Source organism: Myxocyprinus asiaticus, chromosome 7 (genome assembly GCF_019703515.2).
Source record: "Myxocyprinus asiaticus isolate MX2 ecotype Aquarium Trade chromosome 7, UBuf_Myxa_2, whole genome shotgun sequence".
Lineage (NCBI taxonomy): Eukaryota > Metazoa > Chordata > Actinopteri > Cypriniformes > Catostomidae > Myxocyprinus > Myxocyprinus asiaticus.
This window is the reverse complement of record NC_059350.1, coordinates 40,831,231-40,848,334: the sequence shown is the minus strand read 5'-3', so window position 1 is coordinate 40,848,334 and position 17,104 is coordinate 40,831,231. Positions and strand designations below refer to the sequence as shown.

At 36.8% G+C, this 17,104-nt stretch overlaps 1 protein-coding gene across 1 annotated transcript in view; it reads left to right on the top strand.

Annotated features, from left to right (window-relative positions):
* LOC127444117 (protocadherin-7-like) overlaps window positions 1-15,669 on the top strand; it is a 50,958-nt gene extending 35,289 nt beyond the window's left edge. Inside the window, exons 3-4 of the mRNA XM_051703319.1 lie at window positions 12,151-12,349; window positions 12,491-15,669. Of these exons, the coding sequence (XP_051559279.1) occupies window positions 12,151-12,349; window positions 12,491-12,993 (702 nt within the window). The 3' untranslated portion in view covers window positions 12,994-15,669. The remainder of the gene's footprint in view (window positions 1-12,150; window positions 12,350-12,490) is intronic.
* The last annotated feature ends 1,435 nt before the right edge of the window (window positions 15,670-17,104 follow it).

Below are 17,104 nucleotides of genomic sequence, written 5' to 3'. Positions count from 1 at the left end.
CTCGCGTGTAACCTCTGTGTGCAAATGATGCAAAGATCTATTGGGATTTTACTAAAGTTCATCACTGAAAAGGTTTGCTCTCAGACTTGGCACTAAACAGCACAAGCAGCCTCACGAATGGACACGGATTGGCTGCGTTACGGTTTTTTTCGAAGAGGAAAGAGAAAGCGTGCACTCATATGCATGGTTTCCAGATTGCATAAATTAAGTATTACATAAGGCAAAATATTTCCAATTTATCTCAAGAAATGCAAGAATAAATCTCTGATTGGGGTGTTGCATCTATTATCTAGCAACCCTGAGATAATTAAAAGCTTGTGTGTGTGATTGGTCCCAAAGCCAGATAATTGAAAGATCTAATAAAAACATTCATGATAAATCGACCTGCGGGCAATAGTTTGCCCTGGTCTGCAATTGAGGGTGATCTAAGGTTCATTTGAGGGTGCTTAGCACCCCCATAGAACCGGACCTGTCTCTATGACTCATGCTCTAAATCCCAAGTTATAAATTGTGAATTTTCATTCTGCTTTTGTTAATAACTGTCAGTGTTTGCTGCAGTTACACACACACGTGAAATTGTTTTCCACAGGACAAACAAATGAGTGAATATAAACTGAAGTAAACACGCAACAGCAAATTGTCTCTCTCTCTCTCTCTCTCTCTCTCTATTTGTGTGAGCTATTTTACATCCTCCTTTCAGTCTCACATTTGTGAGGGCTTTTGTGGCGCATTGCTTTGCTCAAGTACCTGAGGTTCATGTGTCTTGCACTAATTTGCTGCCTTTAGTGCAAGCACTGCTATGTCAGACTAAAATTGTATTGCTCAGATGTTGCTCATAGAAACTTTTCAGATGTTTCTGCTATACTTCCATATGAGAAATAAAGCTAGATGCAAATTAGATGCATTTTTGACACACAGTAATAGTAAAGAACTATAACATTTATATGGACAATATAGCTCAAATAATTTGGCCTTTGGAAGAATTGGGTGTAAAATGTTAGATTTCATATTGAAATCTCTGACTTGATCACAGTTTTTGGTATTTTAGCAAACCTAAGCACAGTGTGAAAAGTTTTTTTGAGATCTCTCTTCTTAAACTCTAGAGGAGACATATGTGACAGATTACTAGTGTCCTGGTTAGGATACTTTGTTAAGCAAAAGTCTCAATTTGCTCTCCATTTAATCTCATTACTGTCTAGAAAAAGCATTTGAGATATTAAAGAGATCTCCTTTGTGATTTTTCTTATGGGACAAGAGCAGACCAGACTAGACTAATTGAATAGAATATAATAGAATTACAATTTTGAAAAACTGCAGCCAATGCTTATGAATAATTGCATAGAAGAAGAGGGCATAGTTAACAGGACAGTTTGTGGACACTAATTGTGAATAAAACTGATTCCACAGTTAATGGTGGCAGCTTGAGGGGCTCTTCTATGCTGTTTGAGCAATGTCACTAATTGAATTTACTTAGTTGGAACACACTATAGATCCATATCCAAATCAGCTAGCTTGAATTATTCATTGTATGCGGCATGCCCTTTCAATATGCAGAGTCATGGAACGCAGAGGAGAGGCTAAGCACTAATTAATCAGGCCTCGTTAATTTCCTTTGAGCCATCAGGTAAGAGTGTTTCTCTCTAATTATGTTGATGACTGCGGAAAGCAGACACACACACGCACACACACATGCACACACTAAGGCCTAAAACCTCACAAACAAGTTTCTTAGAAGTGCATGCACATCTACACACAGGCATTGAGGTGGCGGACACACACACAAAGGCAGGCAGGCACTGATGCACACCTGGTTTAACAGACAGTCACATCAGTAAACATACACAAACGGATGTCATGCTGGAAAGGGAAAGAAAATGGCCTGTGTCAGATTAAAGGGTTGGTTTTTAATGTTTGCCGTCAAAGTCCATTAATATTCCATCAGCCCTGTTTCTGCTGCTGGTGCACAGGCTGGACCCCAGTCAAGACCCAAGCACACACTCAAACACACACACGCACACACGTTGGTGTGGCTATCTTTATGAGGACTCTCCATAGACATGATGATTTTTATACTCTATAGACTCTATCCCCTAACCCTAACCCCTACCCCTAAACCTAACCTCACAAAAAACGTTCTGCATTTTTACATTTTCAAAAAAATAAAAATAAAAAATAGTTTAGTATGTTTTTTAAGCAATTTGAATTATGGAGACACTAGAAATGTCCCCATAAATCACATTTATAGCATAATACCCTTGTAATTACCAGTTTGTAACCTAAAATAAATGTCCTCGTAAACCACCCAAACCCGCCTACACACACACACACAAACATCCAAAAGCCCAACCTTTGTGACTTTAGCCAGGCTTTTTTGGCACACACATTCACACAGCCAAACCTCTGTCTTTAGACAAATGCTTTCTCACAAAACACAAACAATCACAAAGCCAAAAGCTTAACCTCTGTGACAGATACTCTCTCTCAAACACACAGAAACATTATAGCGCCCAATCATGTCATGGCCATATGGAATAGTAATGTACTTTTAATAGCAGAGAAATATTAAGAGAATGACTCAATTGTTGACAGTAGAGCTATGCAATTATTTTAATACATTTTTATTAGTTAAATAATTAATAATTAATTTGTGTATATATATATATATATATATATATATATATATATATATATATATATATATATATATATATACATTAAATAATACAATTAATAACTAATTACTAATAATAACTAATACCAAAACAAAACAAAAAATAATACAATTATAAAAAATTTACATAATTTTTTATCAATTTTATATATATATATATATATATATATATATATATATATATATATATATATATATATATATATATATACAGTTGAAGTCAGAAGTTTACATACACTTAGGTTGAAGTCATTAAAACTAATTTTTTAACCACTCCACAGATTTCATATTAGCAAACTATAGTTTTGGCCTATCGTTTAGGACATCTATTTTGTGCATGACACAAGTAATTTTCCAACAATTGTTTACAGACAGATTGTTTCACTTTTAATTGACTATATCACAATTCCAGTGAGTCTAGAAGTTTATATACACTAAGTTAACTATGCCTTTAAGCAGCTTGGATAATTCCAGAAAATGATGTCAAGCCTTTAGACAATTAGCCAATTAGCTTCTGATAGGGGGTGTACTGAATTGGAGGTGTACCTGTGGATGAATTTTAAGACCTACATTCAAACTCAGTGCCTCTTTGCTTGGCATCATGGGAAAATCAGAAGAAATCAGCCAAGATCTCAGAAAAAAATTGTGGACCTCCACAAGTTTGGTTCATCCTTGGGAGCAATTTCCAAACACCCAAAGGTACCACGTTCATCTGTACGCAAGTATAAACACCATGGGACCATGCAGCCATCATACCATTCAGGAAGGAGATGCATTCTGTCTCCTATAGATGAACGTGGTTTGGTGTGAAAAGTGCAAATCAATCCCAGAACAACAGCAAAGGACCTTGTGAAGATGCTGGAGGAAACAGGTAGACAAGTATTTATATCCACAGTAAAACTAGTCCTATATCAACATTACCTGAAAGGCTGCTCAGCAAGGAAGAAGCCTCTGCTCCAAAACTGCTATAAAAAAGCCAGACTATAGTTTGCAAGTGCACATGGGGACAAAGATCTTACTTTTTGGAGAAATATCCTTTGGTCTTATGAAACAAAACGGCCATAATGACCATTGTTATGTTTGGAGGAAAAAGGGTGAGGCTTGCAAGCCGAAGAACACAATCCCAACCGTGAAGCATGGGGGTGGCAGCATCATGTTGTGGGGTGCTTTGCTGCACACTGGTACACTTCATAAAATAGATGGCATCATGAGGAAGAAAAATGATGTGGATATATTGAAGAAAAATCTCAATACATCAGCCAGGAAGTTAAAGCTCAGTCACAAATGGGTCTTCCAAATGGACAATGACCCCAAGCATACCTCCAAGATTGTGGCAAAATGGCTTAAGGACAACAAAGTCAAGGTATTGGAGTGGCCATCACAAAGCCCTGACCTCAATACGATAGAAAATTTGTGGGCAGAACTGAAAAAGCATGTGCGAGCAAGGAGGCCTACAAACCTGACTTAGTTACACCAGTTCTGTCTGGAGGAATGGGCCAATATTCCAGCATCTTATTGTGAAAAGCTTGTGGAAGGCTACCCAAAACGTTTGATCCAAGTTAAACAATTTAAAGGCAATGCTACCAAATATTAACAAAGTGTATGTAAACTTCTGACCCACTGGGAATGTGATGAAAGAAATAAAATCTGAAATAAATCTTTCTCTCTACAATTATTCTGACATTTCATATTCTTAAAATAAAGTAGTGACCCTAACTGACCTAAGACAGGGAATGTTTTCTACAGTTAAATGTCAGGAATTGTGAAAAACTGAGTTTAAATGTATTTGGCTAAGGTGTATGTAAATTTCTGACTTCAACTGTATATATATATATATATATATATATACTCACTGGCCACTTTATTAGGTAGACCTGAACATTTACTTATTCATGCGATTATCTAATCAGCCAGTCGTGTGGCAGCAGTGTAATGTATAAAATCATTCAGATATGGGTAAGGAGCTTCAGTTAATGCTCACAACAACCAAATAATGTGATCTCAGTGATTTAGACCATGGCATGATTGTTGGTGGCAGACAGGCTGGTTTGAGTTTTTCTGTAACTGCTGATCTCCTGGGATTTTCATGCACAACTGTCTCTAGAATGTAAAGAGAATGGTGCGAAAAACAAAAACACCCAGCGAGCGGCAGTTCTGTGGGTGAAAACGGCTTGTAAATGACAGAGGTCAGAGGAGAATGGCCAGACTGGTCCAAGCTGACAGGAAGGTGACAGTAACCCAAATAACCACACGTTACAACAGTTCTATTCAGAAAAGCATTTCTGAACATACAACACATCGAACATTGAGGCCGATGTCAGCTCAAACTAGTCTGGCCATTCTCCTCTGACCTCTGTCATTTACAAGCTGTTTTCATCCACAGAACTGCCACTCACTGGTTGCTTTTTGTTTTTCGTACCATTCTCTATACACTTTAGAGACTGTTGTGCATGAAAAAACCAGGAGATCAGCAGTTACAGAAATACTCAAACCAGCCCGTCTGGCACCAACAATCAATACGGTCTAAATCACTGAGATTGGGTGAGTGTGTGTATGTGTGTGTATATATATATATATATATATATATATATATATATATATATATATATATATATATATATACATACATACATATATTCACATTTTTAAATTAGAGCTGTCAGAATTAACGCGTTAACACATGCGATTAATTAAAAAAGTTGAATGAGTCAATTTTTCTTAATCGTGATTAACGCATTTACCGTTAATACCTCTTAAACACTGGTGTGAAGGGCGGAACCTTTGTAACGTGTCCACCCGGAGTCATTACACTGACGCACACACCACAGCACCAGAGCCCTTCAACAAAGATTAGCCTACAAGCTTTGTATAAAATAGCATAATGCAGTGGTCTCATAGACATTGTAGTTGACTGTTATGCTCTCACCTGTGATAGAGCTGCGGAGGTTGGTATCTCAATAAATAAAAGAATCTCTGACAGCGCTTCCCTGTCAGTGATAAAATGATGGAGAAAGAGCTCTTAACACTATTTGATGTACAAAACAAGCCCAGATGAGACTTGTGATAGAAATCAAGTATTTTTCAGCCTATGTAAGGCACGTTTTAATTACCACAGAAGCACACCAAATCTTAACTATCACCAAAACGCAGAATGAGACACTGTCTGCAGCACTTATCATGGTGAGTTCAAAGCAGCATTCGATGTTGGCATTGCCGCCCTGATGCAAATTATGAATGCAGCTTCACAATTGCTATAGGAAAGCGGAGAGCTACAGTCTACCGGCAGATTAATATTGTGGCGGATGACAGTTTGAGGGATTTAATGCTCATTTGACTAGTTCTTTCAGTTAGTTAAACTCCCACTTAGATTCTGGGAAACATTTAATGTTACTTGAATTAGTGACATTTTAGTGCATTATCTTTATATTGTGGAAGGCTTTGTTTGAAAAATTTGATAAAGCATTATATTGCTACATATTGTTTTGTTTCCTTTCCTAAGATGGAAATACATTAATTTTGATGGAAAAAAGTATATATAGCGTCAAATTTCAGCACTTTTAAAATCTGCGATTAATCGCATTTAACTACAAAAAAATATGCGATTAAAATGTTTAATCGACTGACAGAACTAATTTAAATATATTCTAGATAAAATAATATTAATGTGTTATATTGAGTGTTAATGTGTTTTATTTTGAGATTTATGATTTTGGTTTCTGGACAAATCTGAGCACAGTTTATGACATTCTTTAGAAAGTAAAGGATGCACATGTGAGATTACTGGAGTTTTTTTCTCATCTGAAACATATAGAAGCCGTAGACTAAAGCAAAAGTCTCAATTTGCTCTCCATTCCATCTCATTGCTGTCTCGAAGAAACAACTGAGGTATTAAAGAGATTTCATTTGTGATTTTTCTTTCCTGTAGAATAACATTTTAGGTTAACCAGGCCTTACCTGAAAGCATTTCTCAAATACATAATTAACATTAACCTTGAGAATCAGACAACTAACTGAACATAAGGTTCCAGTGATTAAATCCATGTTCCAGAAGCAATATTCCTTTTTTACTATATATTCTCCTCCCTTCCCAGTAGGTGGCGATATGCACAAAGAATAAGAATCACCGGGAACAAAATGAAGAAGAATATAGAAGTGAAAGTGGGGATTGAACGTAAAAAAACACTTAAATATTGATCTGTTTCTCACCCACACTTAACATATTGCTTCTGACGATATGGATTCAGCCACTGCAGTCTTATGAATTACTTTTATGCTGCCTTTATCTGCTTTTTGGACCTTCAGCCTGCTTTTTGGTACCCATTCACTTGCATTGTATGGACCTAAAGAGCTGAGATATTCTTCTAAAAATGATGAGATGAATTTTCATTTTCGGGTGAACTATCCCTTTAATTGTCTTTCTCATAGTCTGCCCATATTTTGGTCTTAGACACATGGACAAAATTTCATTTCAACACATAATAGGACTGATTACACTATTTTTCATTCAAAGTAGCCAAGTATTCACCTAAACTAGATTTTGCTGGCCTTGTTTGGAGCAAATGATCGCGGCAGTACTCTATAGTAGAGTGAGTTTGCATGAAACCTCGTAAAAGAGTAGGTGAAACTCAATTCAGTGGGTAATTTGTTGAAATCCTTCAGGCACTTGTGTGTTCTTCACAATTGGGTGCATAAAATTATGCTCTAGAATTTTCTGAAATGTTCTCCAAGAGCTTGGCTTTAAAGGCTACTGGTCTGAGCACAGATAATGCAAACTAACGGAACACACGCAAGTTCATATCATTTTTGAATTTGATCTCTTCATCAAACAAATCAAATGAACCTCTTAGTGTACATGTGGGCTTGGGTAATCAGTTTACAGTGGAATACATAAGCCAACAGTGCTTGGCAATTCAACATGAAATCCCCTTTAATCTGCTTGGTTCCACTGTGTCGATAAGACAATGCAGCAAACAGGATTATATTCCCACCCATGTTATTGAGCCTCTTGTCCCACCCTCATACAGTCAAATGAGTCAACTGTGTGCAGTTCTCATATAATACATCTATAACTGAAAGATGCTTCCATCTCAAATGCTTCTAATGTAGCAACAGCTGATGTGGGAACTGGCTGTACAATATCTCCGCTCATAATTAAAAGGCAGAACCTCTGAGAAAAGTGAGGACTGCAGTTAGTAAATGATGGTGGGGAATTATTGGTCAATAAAACAGCATACCACTGAGACTCGCAAGATGGGTCAAGGGCACAGCATTGATTGGCACAACGTAAAGCTTAGTAGTGTGTGTGCATTTTTATCTGTCTCTTCAGACATACACTGGGAAAAGGGTTCAGTGGAGGAAGTTTAAAAGAGAATATTAAAGATTCCAGGATCTTCCAGGAATTACTGTATGTTTGCCATGTAGAAACAGTGCTATCCAATTATTACCCAATATAAACTCACTATACAACACAGAATAATTTGAAAATGATACCACAATTATATATAACAGGTTGAATACAGATAAAATGACTTTTGTCATTGAGATGAATGGCAAAAAGTGTCCCATTTTACCAGTAAAATTATATATACAGTATATATAAAATGTTGCATAGTGAGGATGTCTTCAAAAATAATGACATAAATAGTTTTCATTTATCACTTAATGTCATACAAAGTCCAGTAAACATAAAAAAGCTAAATCAATATTCGGTGTGACCACCTTTGCCTTTAAAACAGCACCAATTCTCCTAGGTACACCTGGACACAGCGATCCCTCTCAAACATTCTCGCACACACTTTTGGCTAGTAGATAACTTTGTGATAAAGTTCAGCTTTGTCCCTAAGTTATTGTACAAGCGGGGACACGCGGTAAACGGGCAGACGCCAATAACCGTCTTCTCTCTGCCCACATATGCGGCCATATTCTCTGGCCAGAAATCTCACGTGACGTACTCTCCACAAGAGTCACGTCCGCCATTTTGTGCGTGTCACTCCTTACACACACACACACAAACACACACCTTCCTCTCATGTGTTATAGGATTATTTTGGTTACCATATCTAATCATGTCACTGTTTAGTTTGTAGTTGTAAGTCAGAAGTTTATTGACTGCATTGTATTGATTATTAATTGATATTACTGCATAAATAAACTTTGTTATATTTCAAAGAGAAGTGTTTTGGTTTGTTTTGTATACACCTGTGTCAAATGCTGGCAGGGGATGTCAGTGCTCGGATTCAAGCCTTCATTGTTTCCTTTTGAATGTCGATTTTCTTAAGAGAACAATCTAATATTGAGACTGTTATACTGTCTGGTTATTAGTCCCTGATTCCAGGGTGGTGCCCCGGCGATATTAATCCTTATTAATATTCTATTGATTTTGATAATTGATAATTATCTTTGATGATTGTTGAATTTGAAGGATCAATAAGCTAGTGTTCATTCTAATCAATGTTCCATTGATTTTAATAATTGATCATTATCTTTGATAATGATTAATTATTGCTAATAACCAAACCCACTCCTGAACATAGTGCACTACATTTACTGGTGCCCCATATGAGGCTTTAATGAGTTAGATTCTATTATTTAATTTAAATATTAATTAATAACTAAAGAAATAATTATTAATTATTTCTGATTGTAACACTGATCTAAACAACCAGCAGAACCTACAATTGCTTTTGTCTCTTTATGTAATCTCAGACTGACACTATGTTCAGTGGGGGCTTTGTGGGGGCAATGACATCTGTTGCAGGGCTCCCTGTTCTTCTATTCTAATCTTTTCTATTTGCAAAAGTAATGTTTGGGAATCTAACATTTATATTTCCTATTGACACACTAAAGCTGAAGATACTGTATAAATAACCATCATAAGACAAATGCTTTTGTGAAATATCTTATGTGCCTAAGACTTTTGCACAGTACTGTATATACTGTATGTATATGTATATATATATATATATATATATATATATATATATATATATATATATATACAGTATATACTGTATACACTCACTAAACACTTTATTTGGAACACCTGTACACCTACTTATTCATGCAATTATCTAATCAGCAAATGGCAAAAAATCATCCCCCTTGTAAAACCGCCATCCCGCCTTAACATCCCCTTTAGATCAATTGTGTCATATGTATTACTTAGAACTAATCATGCAAGTAAACTATCTTAATTCTTTATGTATGACAGTAACGTCAATTAGACGAGACTTGTGTAGGTTTAGACTTAATTGGGGTCGCCAGATATCAAGAGATGCAGTCCCCTAATCAGATCTTTACACTTGCATAGTTTGGAAATGTTCTGCCATTGTTATGCTTTATCTGCGCAATCTGGCAAACATGAGAGCGTGACCTCTCTCTCCTCTGTGAAAACACGCCAGTGTTTTCTGTTGGATTTTAGCAATGAGTTGTCATGTCCTTCCCATGAAACTTATGCCGCCGAAGGTAATGCAAGTTCTGTCAGTTTTGTGAACTTTCAAAAATGACCAGGAGAACAATTCAAGGAAATCTTGACCTTCTTTAAAAAGAAGAGACCGCTGTGACTAGTGTTTTAGGAGATTTCCAGTGATTTAAAAACATTTGAATATACCACGGTTACAACATGTATGTTTCTAACTTTAAAAACATTCAGGTTTTCAACCTCAATATGCTTTTGTGTGTAGAACTAATTTCAAACACCACTTTTTAAGCATCATGCATTGAAACAACCCAAGCCTCCATTACTAGTTCAGTTACTAGAAAGGATAGTGTGTGACTGTGCGAGCAAATGAGAGAGAGAGAGAGAGAGAGAAGAGAGAGAATGTTTTTTTTATGATCTTACACTGATTATTTTAACAAAATTAATCATAAAATACAGCTGGCAGTAACAGATGCATATTATGACCACTTAAAATCCACAAATCTTTGCCCTGAATGCAGAATGTAAACATTACAAATTACACACAATCTACTGCTTTTAATGTGGATAGAATGAGGCAGAAAGAATATTATTTATAGAATATGCAGTGTGGAGAAAATGGCAGCTGCAGTGACAGCTACATACTGTAATACTGCGTAAATTACAGTGGTTCTCAACTAGTAGGTAACTGCTGGGAAAAAGGAATGCTAAATGCAAAAAATAAAATACAACTAACCATATAATTGTGGGGATATGGTGCTTTGTTAGGAAAGCAAAATAAATAACGTTTTTAAAGATGAGAGAAAATACATATACCTTTATCTTTTGTTGTTGATGTCAAAGGCAGTGCATCCAATGAGACTACGATAAGTAACAGTGAGTGTGTTTATATGTACACTAATACTTTGATAAATTACAAAATCTGCTTATTAGAAAAATTCTACAGTGCAAATAAAACACGTTTACAATAGACTTGAAATCATTGTGTTTTTTTTCTCTCCTTTTGACGTCAAATTCTAAATCGGCATGCACACAACACTTGCACACATTGGATAAACTGGTAAGAATGTTGGTAACAGCGTTTACATGCAACACAAAATAAGGGAAATGGGCAAAAATGTGTGTGTGTGCTGATTGGTTTATGCTTAAACTTTTTATGACCTTACCCAAATAAAAGAAAACTGCTTAAGGCGTTTACATGACCTTATACTTTGTCAGATTATTATTTTTTTCTTTCTTTTCTCCAACTTTTTTTAACACATCTACAGTATATTTTGGGGCTTGCTGTTGTTGATTTGACCTAAAACCTGTCAGCAAAACCTCTCAAATGTCAGAACCATGTCAGACGTGAGCTCGTAGATAAAACAGATGATTTGTTTTATTAATGTTCATTTGTCACTTGCTGGATTTGACATCTGACACCCATAACGACTGATTCATCACCCTCTCTCATATCTGTTACGATTTCACTTCCCACCAGTGAAAAATGAAACCATCAGTTAATTACTCTGTTCATTTAGCTCCCTCTCTCTCTCTCTTTCTCTCTCTCTCTCAGTTCACATTGTCTTGATTAAGGCAGACATTGGAGCATATAAATGTGCTGCTCATAAAGCAGTTCTTCTAACTGCTGTCAGTCATCGCTCCAATAGTTACTGAAGAGAAGATGTGAGTTTCCTGCGGTTGGATTTTTTTTTTACTGAGATCTGCTCATTTCTCCCTTTGGTTTCAGATAGTCTGAACAGGACTTTATGATTTTTTTATGAGACTTTGAATGTGCTGATTTGTTGGAGTAAGATGAGGTTGGGGAGTCGTGGAGTCATACAGGCATGTAGACGGTGCCATAAAACACATGCCATAAATAATTCCATACCGTGGTTGACAGGTTCTGCATAGTATATGATACATATTCTAGGTATATTTTATATATCCACAGAGTGTATATCCATGGAGATCAATGTGAAATCATTGTGAAGTCAGTTCAGTGAATAATCCTCATTGCTATTACACGTGTTAGATATCCTCATTAATATGTTTTAATATGTCTCTCTGTGTCTCTCCGCAGCCCCTCAGAAGGGTGACATTTTCAGTGGTGAGCCAGGCTCCTGATCAAGGCTTCTATGATAGTGGGGTGGAGGACTCAGAGACCCCCAGTAGCAAGAGTTCCTCTGGACCCAGACTGGGATCTTTACCGCTGCCTGAGGATGGATATGAGAGGACAACACCAGAAGGGAGTGTAGGCGAGGAGGAACATGTGGAGAATGGTAACTGTTAACTCACTAAGACAGAGAGACACGTATATAGACACGTAGATAGATATAGACCTACCTACCTACCTACCTGCCTACTTGACAGTAGAGACAGTTCTCGGGCAGGATATCCTTAAACTGTCTGTCTTTTTCTAGATCCCAGGCAGCTACCTGATGTGGCTCTGACGGGAAAGTGCACCCGAGAGTGTGATGAGTTTGGTCATTCCGACACCTGCTGGATGCCTGTACAACCGTCACCACGGAGACACATCGAACCACCCCAGCTCTCCACTTTCACCTCGCCCGGTGATAACAACAACAACACAGAGGACGACAGTGACCGCGAAGAAGATGGAGACGGAGCCACGGATAAGAGCAGTGGAGGCAGCGAGGAGGTCCGAGATTCGCTTGCAAATGGAGATCCGCTCGGAACGCTCAGCCGCCGGGACCGCAACAGGAACATGGGCGACCACAACCGCAATCTTCTGAACCGTAAAATGACTTCTGCATCCTATGACACGTTCAGCAGCGCCGGCTTCGGATGTCGGCAGGATGAGGAAGACTCACACCCCCCAGAGGTCATACCGCTTACGAGGACAGGGGGTGACTATAAGACCACCTCGTGTCTCACTCTGTCTCGCAGAGAAGTGTACCTGTGAGCTGCAGTTGGCCTCAGCGGGGGGCAAGGGGTACCAGATGACCTCTCCTTCCACCATGGGTCCCCCTGAGCAACTTCACTGCATTGGAGGATCATTGAGATATTAGCGCATACCTGTTCAGTACAGGTTTCTTCTCCTTGCCAAAAATTCATTATACATTCATTTCTCTGGATGTAAAATATAGAAATCAAAGTTGAGGAGAAAAAGTGCATCATCTTTTATTCTTCCATAACCATTGATGGACTTTGGTCACATTGTTAACGGCAATCGGTTGCATGTTAGGCCTCTGGTAGATAGGGGACGCTTTTGGGATTAATGGCTAGTTCTCTGAGAGTTTTCCGCTCAATTAGTTCACATAAGGACACAATCCAGTCACAGACCACAATCTAGATAGTCAGTATGGTAGAGGATATCATGTCATAAAGGGACAACGAATCAGATTGTGGCACATTACGGAAATAGTATTTACCATGTAGCATAAAGACATAGAATATCCCAACCAATCATATGGTGATACCTGACTATTAATCTCACTAGTGTTCTGTTGCTGTGCCGGTACAGTTATTTAATTAGAGTCACATGCAATGTAAATTCATTCATTAGAGACTTTTAGAGAAAAAGGTGAAAAGGTTTCAAGTTGTCAATTTTTTTTTTTTTTTTTTTTTTATTTCTCATTTGTAAAGCTATTTGTTTTCCTTTTATTCAAATATGGGAATATACTGCAGCATCCATTACTGGAATTCATTACTATTTCACTTCCGTAATGGAGTGATTATCACAATGACTGTTAAATTACCATCTCATCAGACCTCAGAGATTAAATAAGTCAAATAACACAACGCAACACTCTGTACGCAGCACAAACACGTACACACACACAAACGCTTACAAACAGACACAAGATACATTTTCTGTCTGTATCCATTTACATGCAGGTGTGTGTGTACAGGTGTGTATGTATAAAAAGACTGACAATTTTGGCATATCTGAGGTTTTTTTAAGGAAACATTTTTTGAAAGTAGTTGTAGCATTTTTGCCTGCTTGAACTTCAGCTAGTATATAAGACACTGACATGTATTTGAATAACTAATCATCTGTGTAAAGTGCATACATAGGGGTATTAAACAATGTTATATACATCTATACTATACTATAAGCAACGAATATACTGTATCTCATCCCTTTTAAGTAGAGCTCATATGTAAACCAAATTTCTTTAAAGGCAACACTGCATGACGATAACCTAATGCTTATTTTGTTAAATAAGAATCCGATATTTTGTTCGTTTCTTAAGATATAATAATCTTGTTAGGAGTGGAGTGTGTGCGGGTGCACGTGTGGGTATGAATGTGAATGTGAAGTAAGAATGTCTATTATGAATCAACGGAGGACAGCAGTCTTTAATTTAGCTGGAAATGTCGTTCAAAAAGCTAAAAATGACACGCCATAGTGTTCAAAACAAGTCATACAATTTAAATACAGGCAAATACCTGGTATTATTACAGAAAAATGAATCAAGGCAGTTTAATGAGTCTTTATTAATCTTGTAAGACAGCCATGACCTGGTCTTTGGCATTGAGTGAGTCTTATCAAGCCTCTGGAAGTTTAACATTGAATTGTGTAATGGCTTTTTGATCTCTTGTTATGCATTGTAAGTACAATCTGATTGATAAAAACAAACTGACATGTATTTCACCTCAGGAAACTTGAGATTCAGTATGTGTCCTCGGCCCATTTTCAACACTGAGCTTTAGTTTGCGCTCTGTCTCTGATCAATTTGTCCTCACAAGGCCATAGTTTGGGGGACCTGTTTTCTTGCTCTTTCTTTTTTTTCAGACACTGTATCTTTTTCTCTCTCAACTGTGTCGGAAGTGTGTTTTCTGGTTTTCCATAGTGAGAATCACAGACTCATCCCTCTCACTTCACGGAACAGCCTTGGGTCTGGAACACGACTGGTGGACTTCAGTCCATCTATGCCAAAATCCAGTTTTACTGGAAGCGCTGGTGCACAAACTTAGGCCTACCTGAAAAAGACTAGCCCAGAACCTGCAGCTCAGTGCCTGGATGTGGGGAAATTGTGGACAGTGCTCCATTGAACAGGGTTTGTAAAACCAGGACCAGGAGGACTCGAAAGAGGAAATCTGTTTCTAAAAATGTGTCCTTTGCCAGGTTTGTAGGCTAAAAATGCTGTTATACAGCAGTCTGTAAGTAGTGTACAGAATGGTGTGCATAATGTATATGAAATGGTGTGTCTTCTTTTTTTACTGCACGTTTACCTAACAGTTCTCACTTCCAGAAAAATGGGGTTGGGAGGGCAAAATAACATTGCGTAACATTCACTTGAACCTTTTTATGCGTTAAATACTGAACTCATGTACTCGCCCAGCATCCGCCATTTTACTGCTGCCCTGTAAAGAAATGACCACTGAACTTTGAACCTGAAAGGCATGTTGACGGTCTTTAATCTTGCACCTGTGAGGAAAAAATGTTTTTTATTTCTCTGTTTTTATGCTATGTGAAAGAGTTTTTGAAGCTCTCTCTCTCTCTCTCATGGAATTAATGAGTTCATTGCATTTGTTATGACAAATAAATCAAAATGGGGTTGGAATGGTTAGAAAGATTTGGTATGTGACATGTAAAAGTTTGATTTTGACATTAAAACACCTTTAAACAGTGTTCTGATTTTTTTTTTCTTGCATTCATCAACATATGAAACTCTACATGTTTTTGAACATGAATTGATCGCCATTCCTGAATTCCTTATAACAGTCATGAAGTGGTTTCTTTTGAAAAGCCTGCCCCCTACTGGTAAACGAGAAAATTGGTATTCCTTTGATATTTCACAAAAACTACTGAGGCTGCTCTCTCGCAATATCTTCTCATAAAATTGTGTAAATATAAATAATAATAATAATAATAATAATAATAATAATAACGCATACACAATTTTGATGTGCTTTTCACACTTGAAATTGTTCAACAAGCTACGGAGTTAATCTAATTCTGAGTTCTCTACAAAACGCATTGAATATAATGGGGCAAGCTAATAATATAAATAGAATATAATGAGGCAAGCATTGTTTACTTTATATCTGTTGCTAAACAACTTGCTGTGATATTCTGTGATATTACTTATTACGTTTCACACCGAATTCATTCGGCACCGCAATTCGAGTATTCAACTTATTCAGCCCCGCCCCTTTTAACTTCCTGTTTGTATTGAAGCTACTGAGAAGTAGGGCTGTTCGCTTCCAGAAATTGGGGAATCGAATCCGAGTCCGTTTCCTGGTTTTGGAATTGATGGAATCGAATCCAAGAGTCAATTCCAGACTAATTTTTTTCGATTCCGAAAAAACAAAACAAAAGGGTGGTAAAGTTAAATCTCATAATAAACAGCTCACTACAAAGTGTTCTTTGCACTATTTATAATAGCATGAACAACATTTACTATTAATAGATCCATTCTAAAATTAAATCAGGGCCTATATACCAAGATGCTTCAATCCCATGAGATAAATTTGAGGAAAGATGCGGCTGTATTTCGAAGAACTACCGCAAACAATCTTAAAAGCACCATTTTACCTACACTGAAATTGTCTGTTACCACTCATGAGTTCTTGTTTAGAAAGAGGTTTAAATTATAATGTACAGTAATTGTCCACTACCTTTTGTACACTGATTAAAATGTCCAAACAATACACTTCAGTTATATTTAACAATCCAGGTTGTTGTGGTTTATTTCGTACAATATATATATATATATTATAACGTGTATTTAAAATTTTTGTCTATAAATTTGATAACATAAAATAATTTTAATGTAAAATGGTGTAAACTATAGGCTAGTTTTATATATACACTACCGGTCAAAAGTTTTGAAACACTTACTCATTCTTTATTATATATATATATATATATATATATATATATATATATTTCACATTTCAGAATAATAGTAAAGTCATCAAAACTATGGAATAACATAAATGGAACTATGGGAATTATGTTGTGACTAAAATCCAAAATAAATCAAAACTGTGTTATATTTTAGCATCTTCAAAGTAGTCACCCTTTGCCTAGAATTTTCAGAAATGTACTCTTGACATTTTCT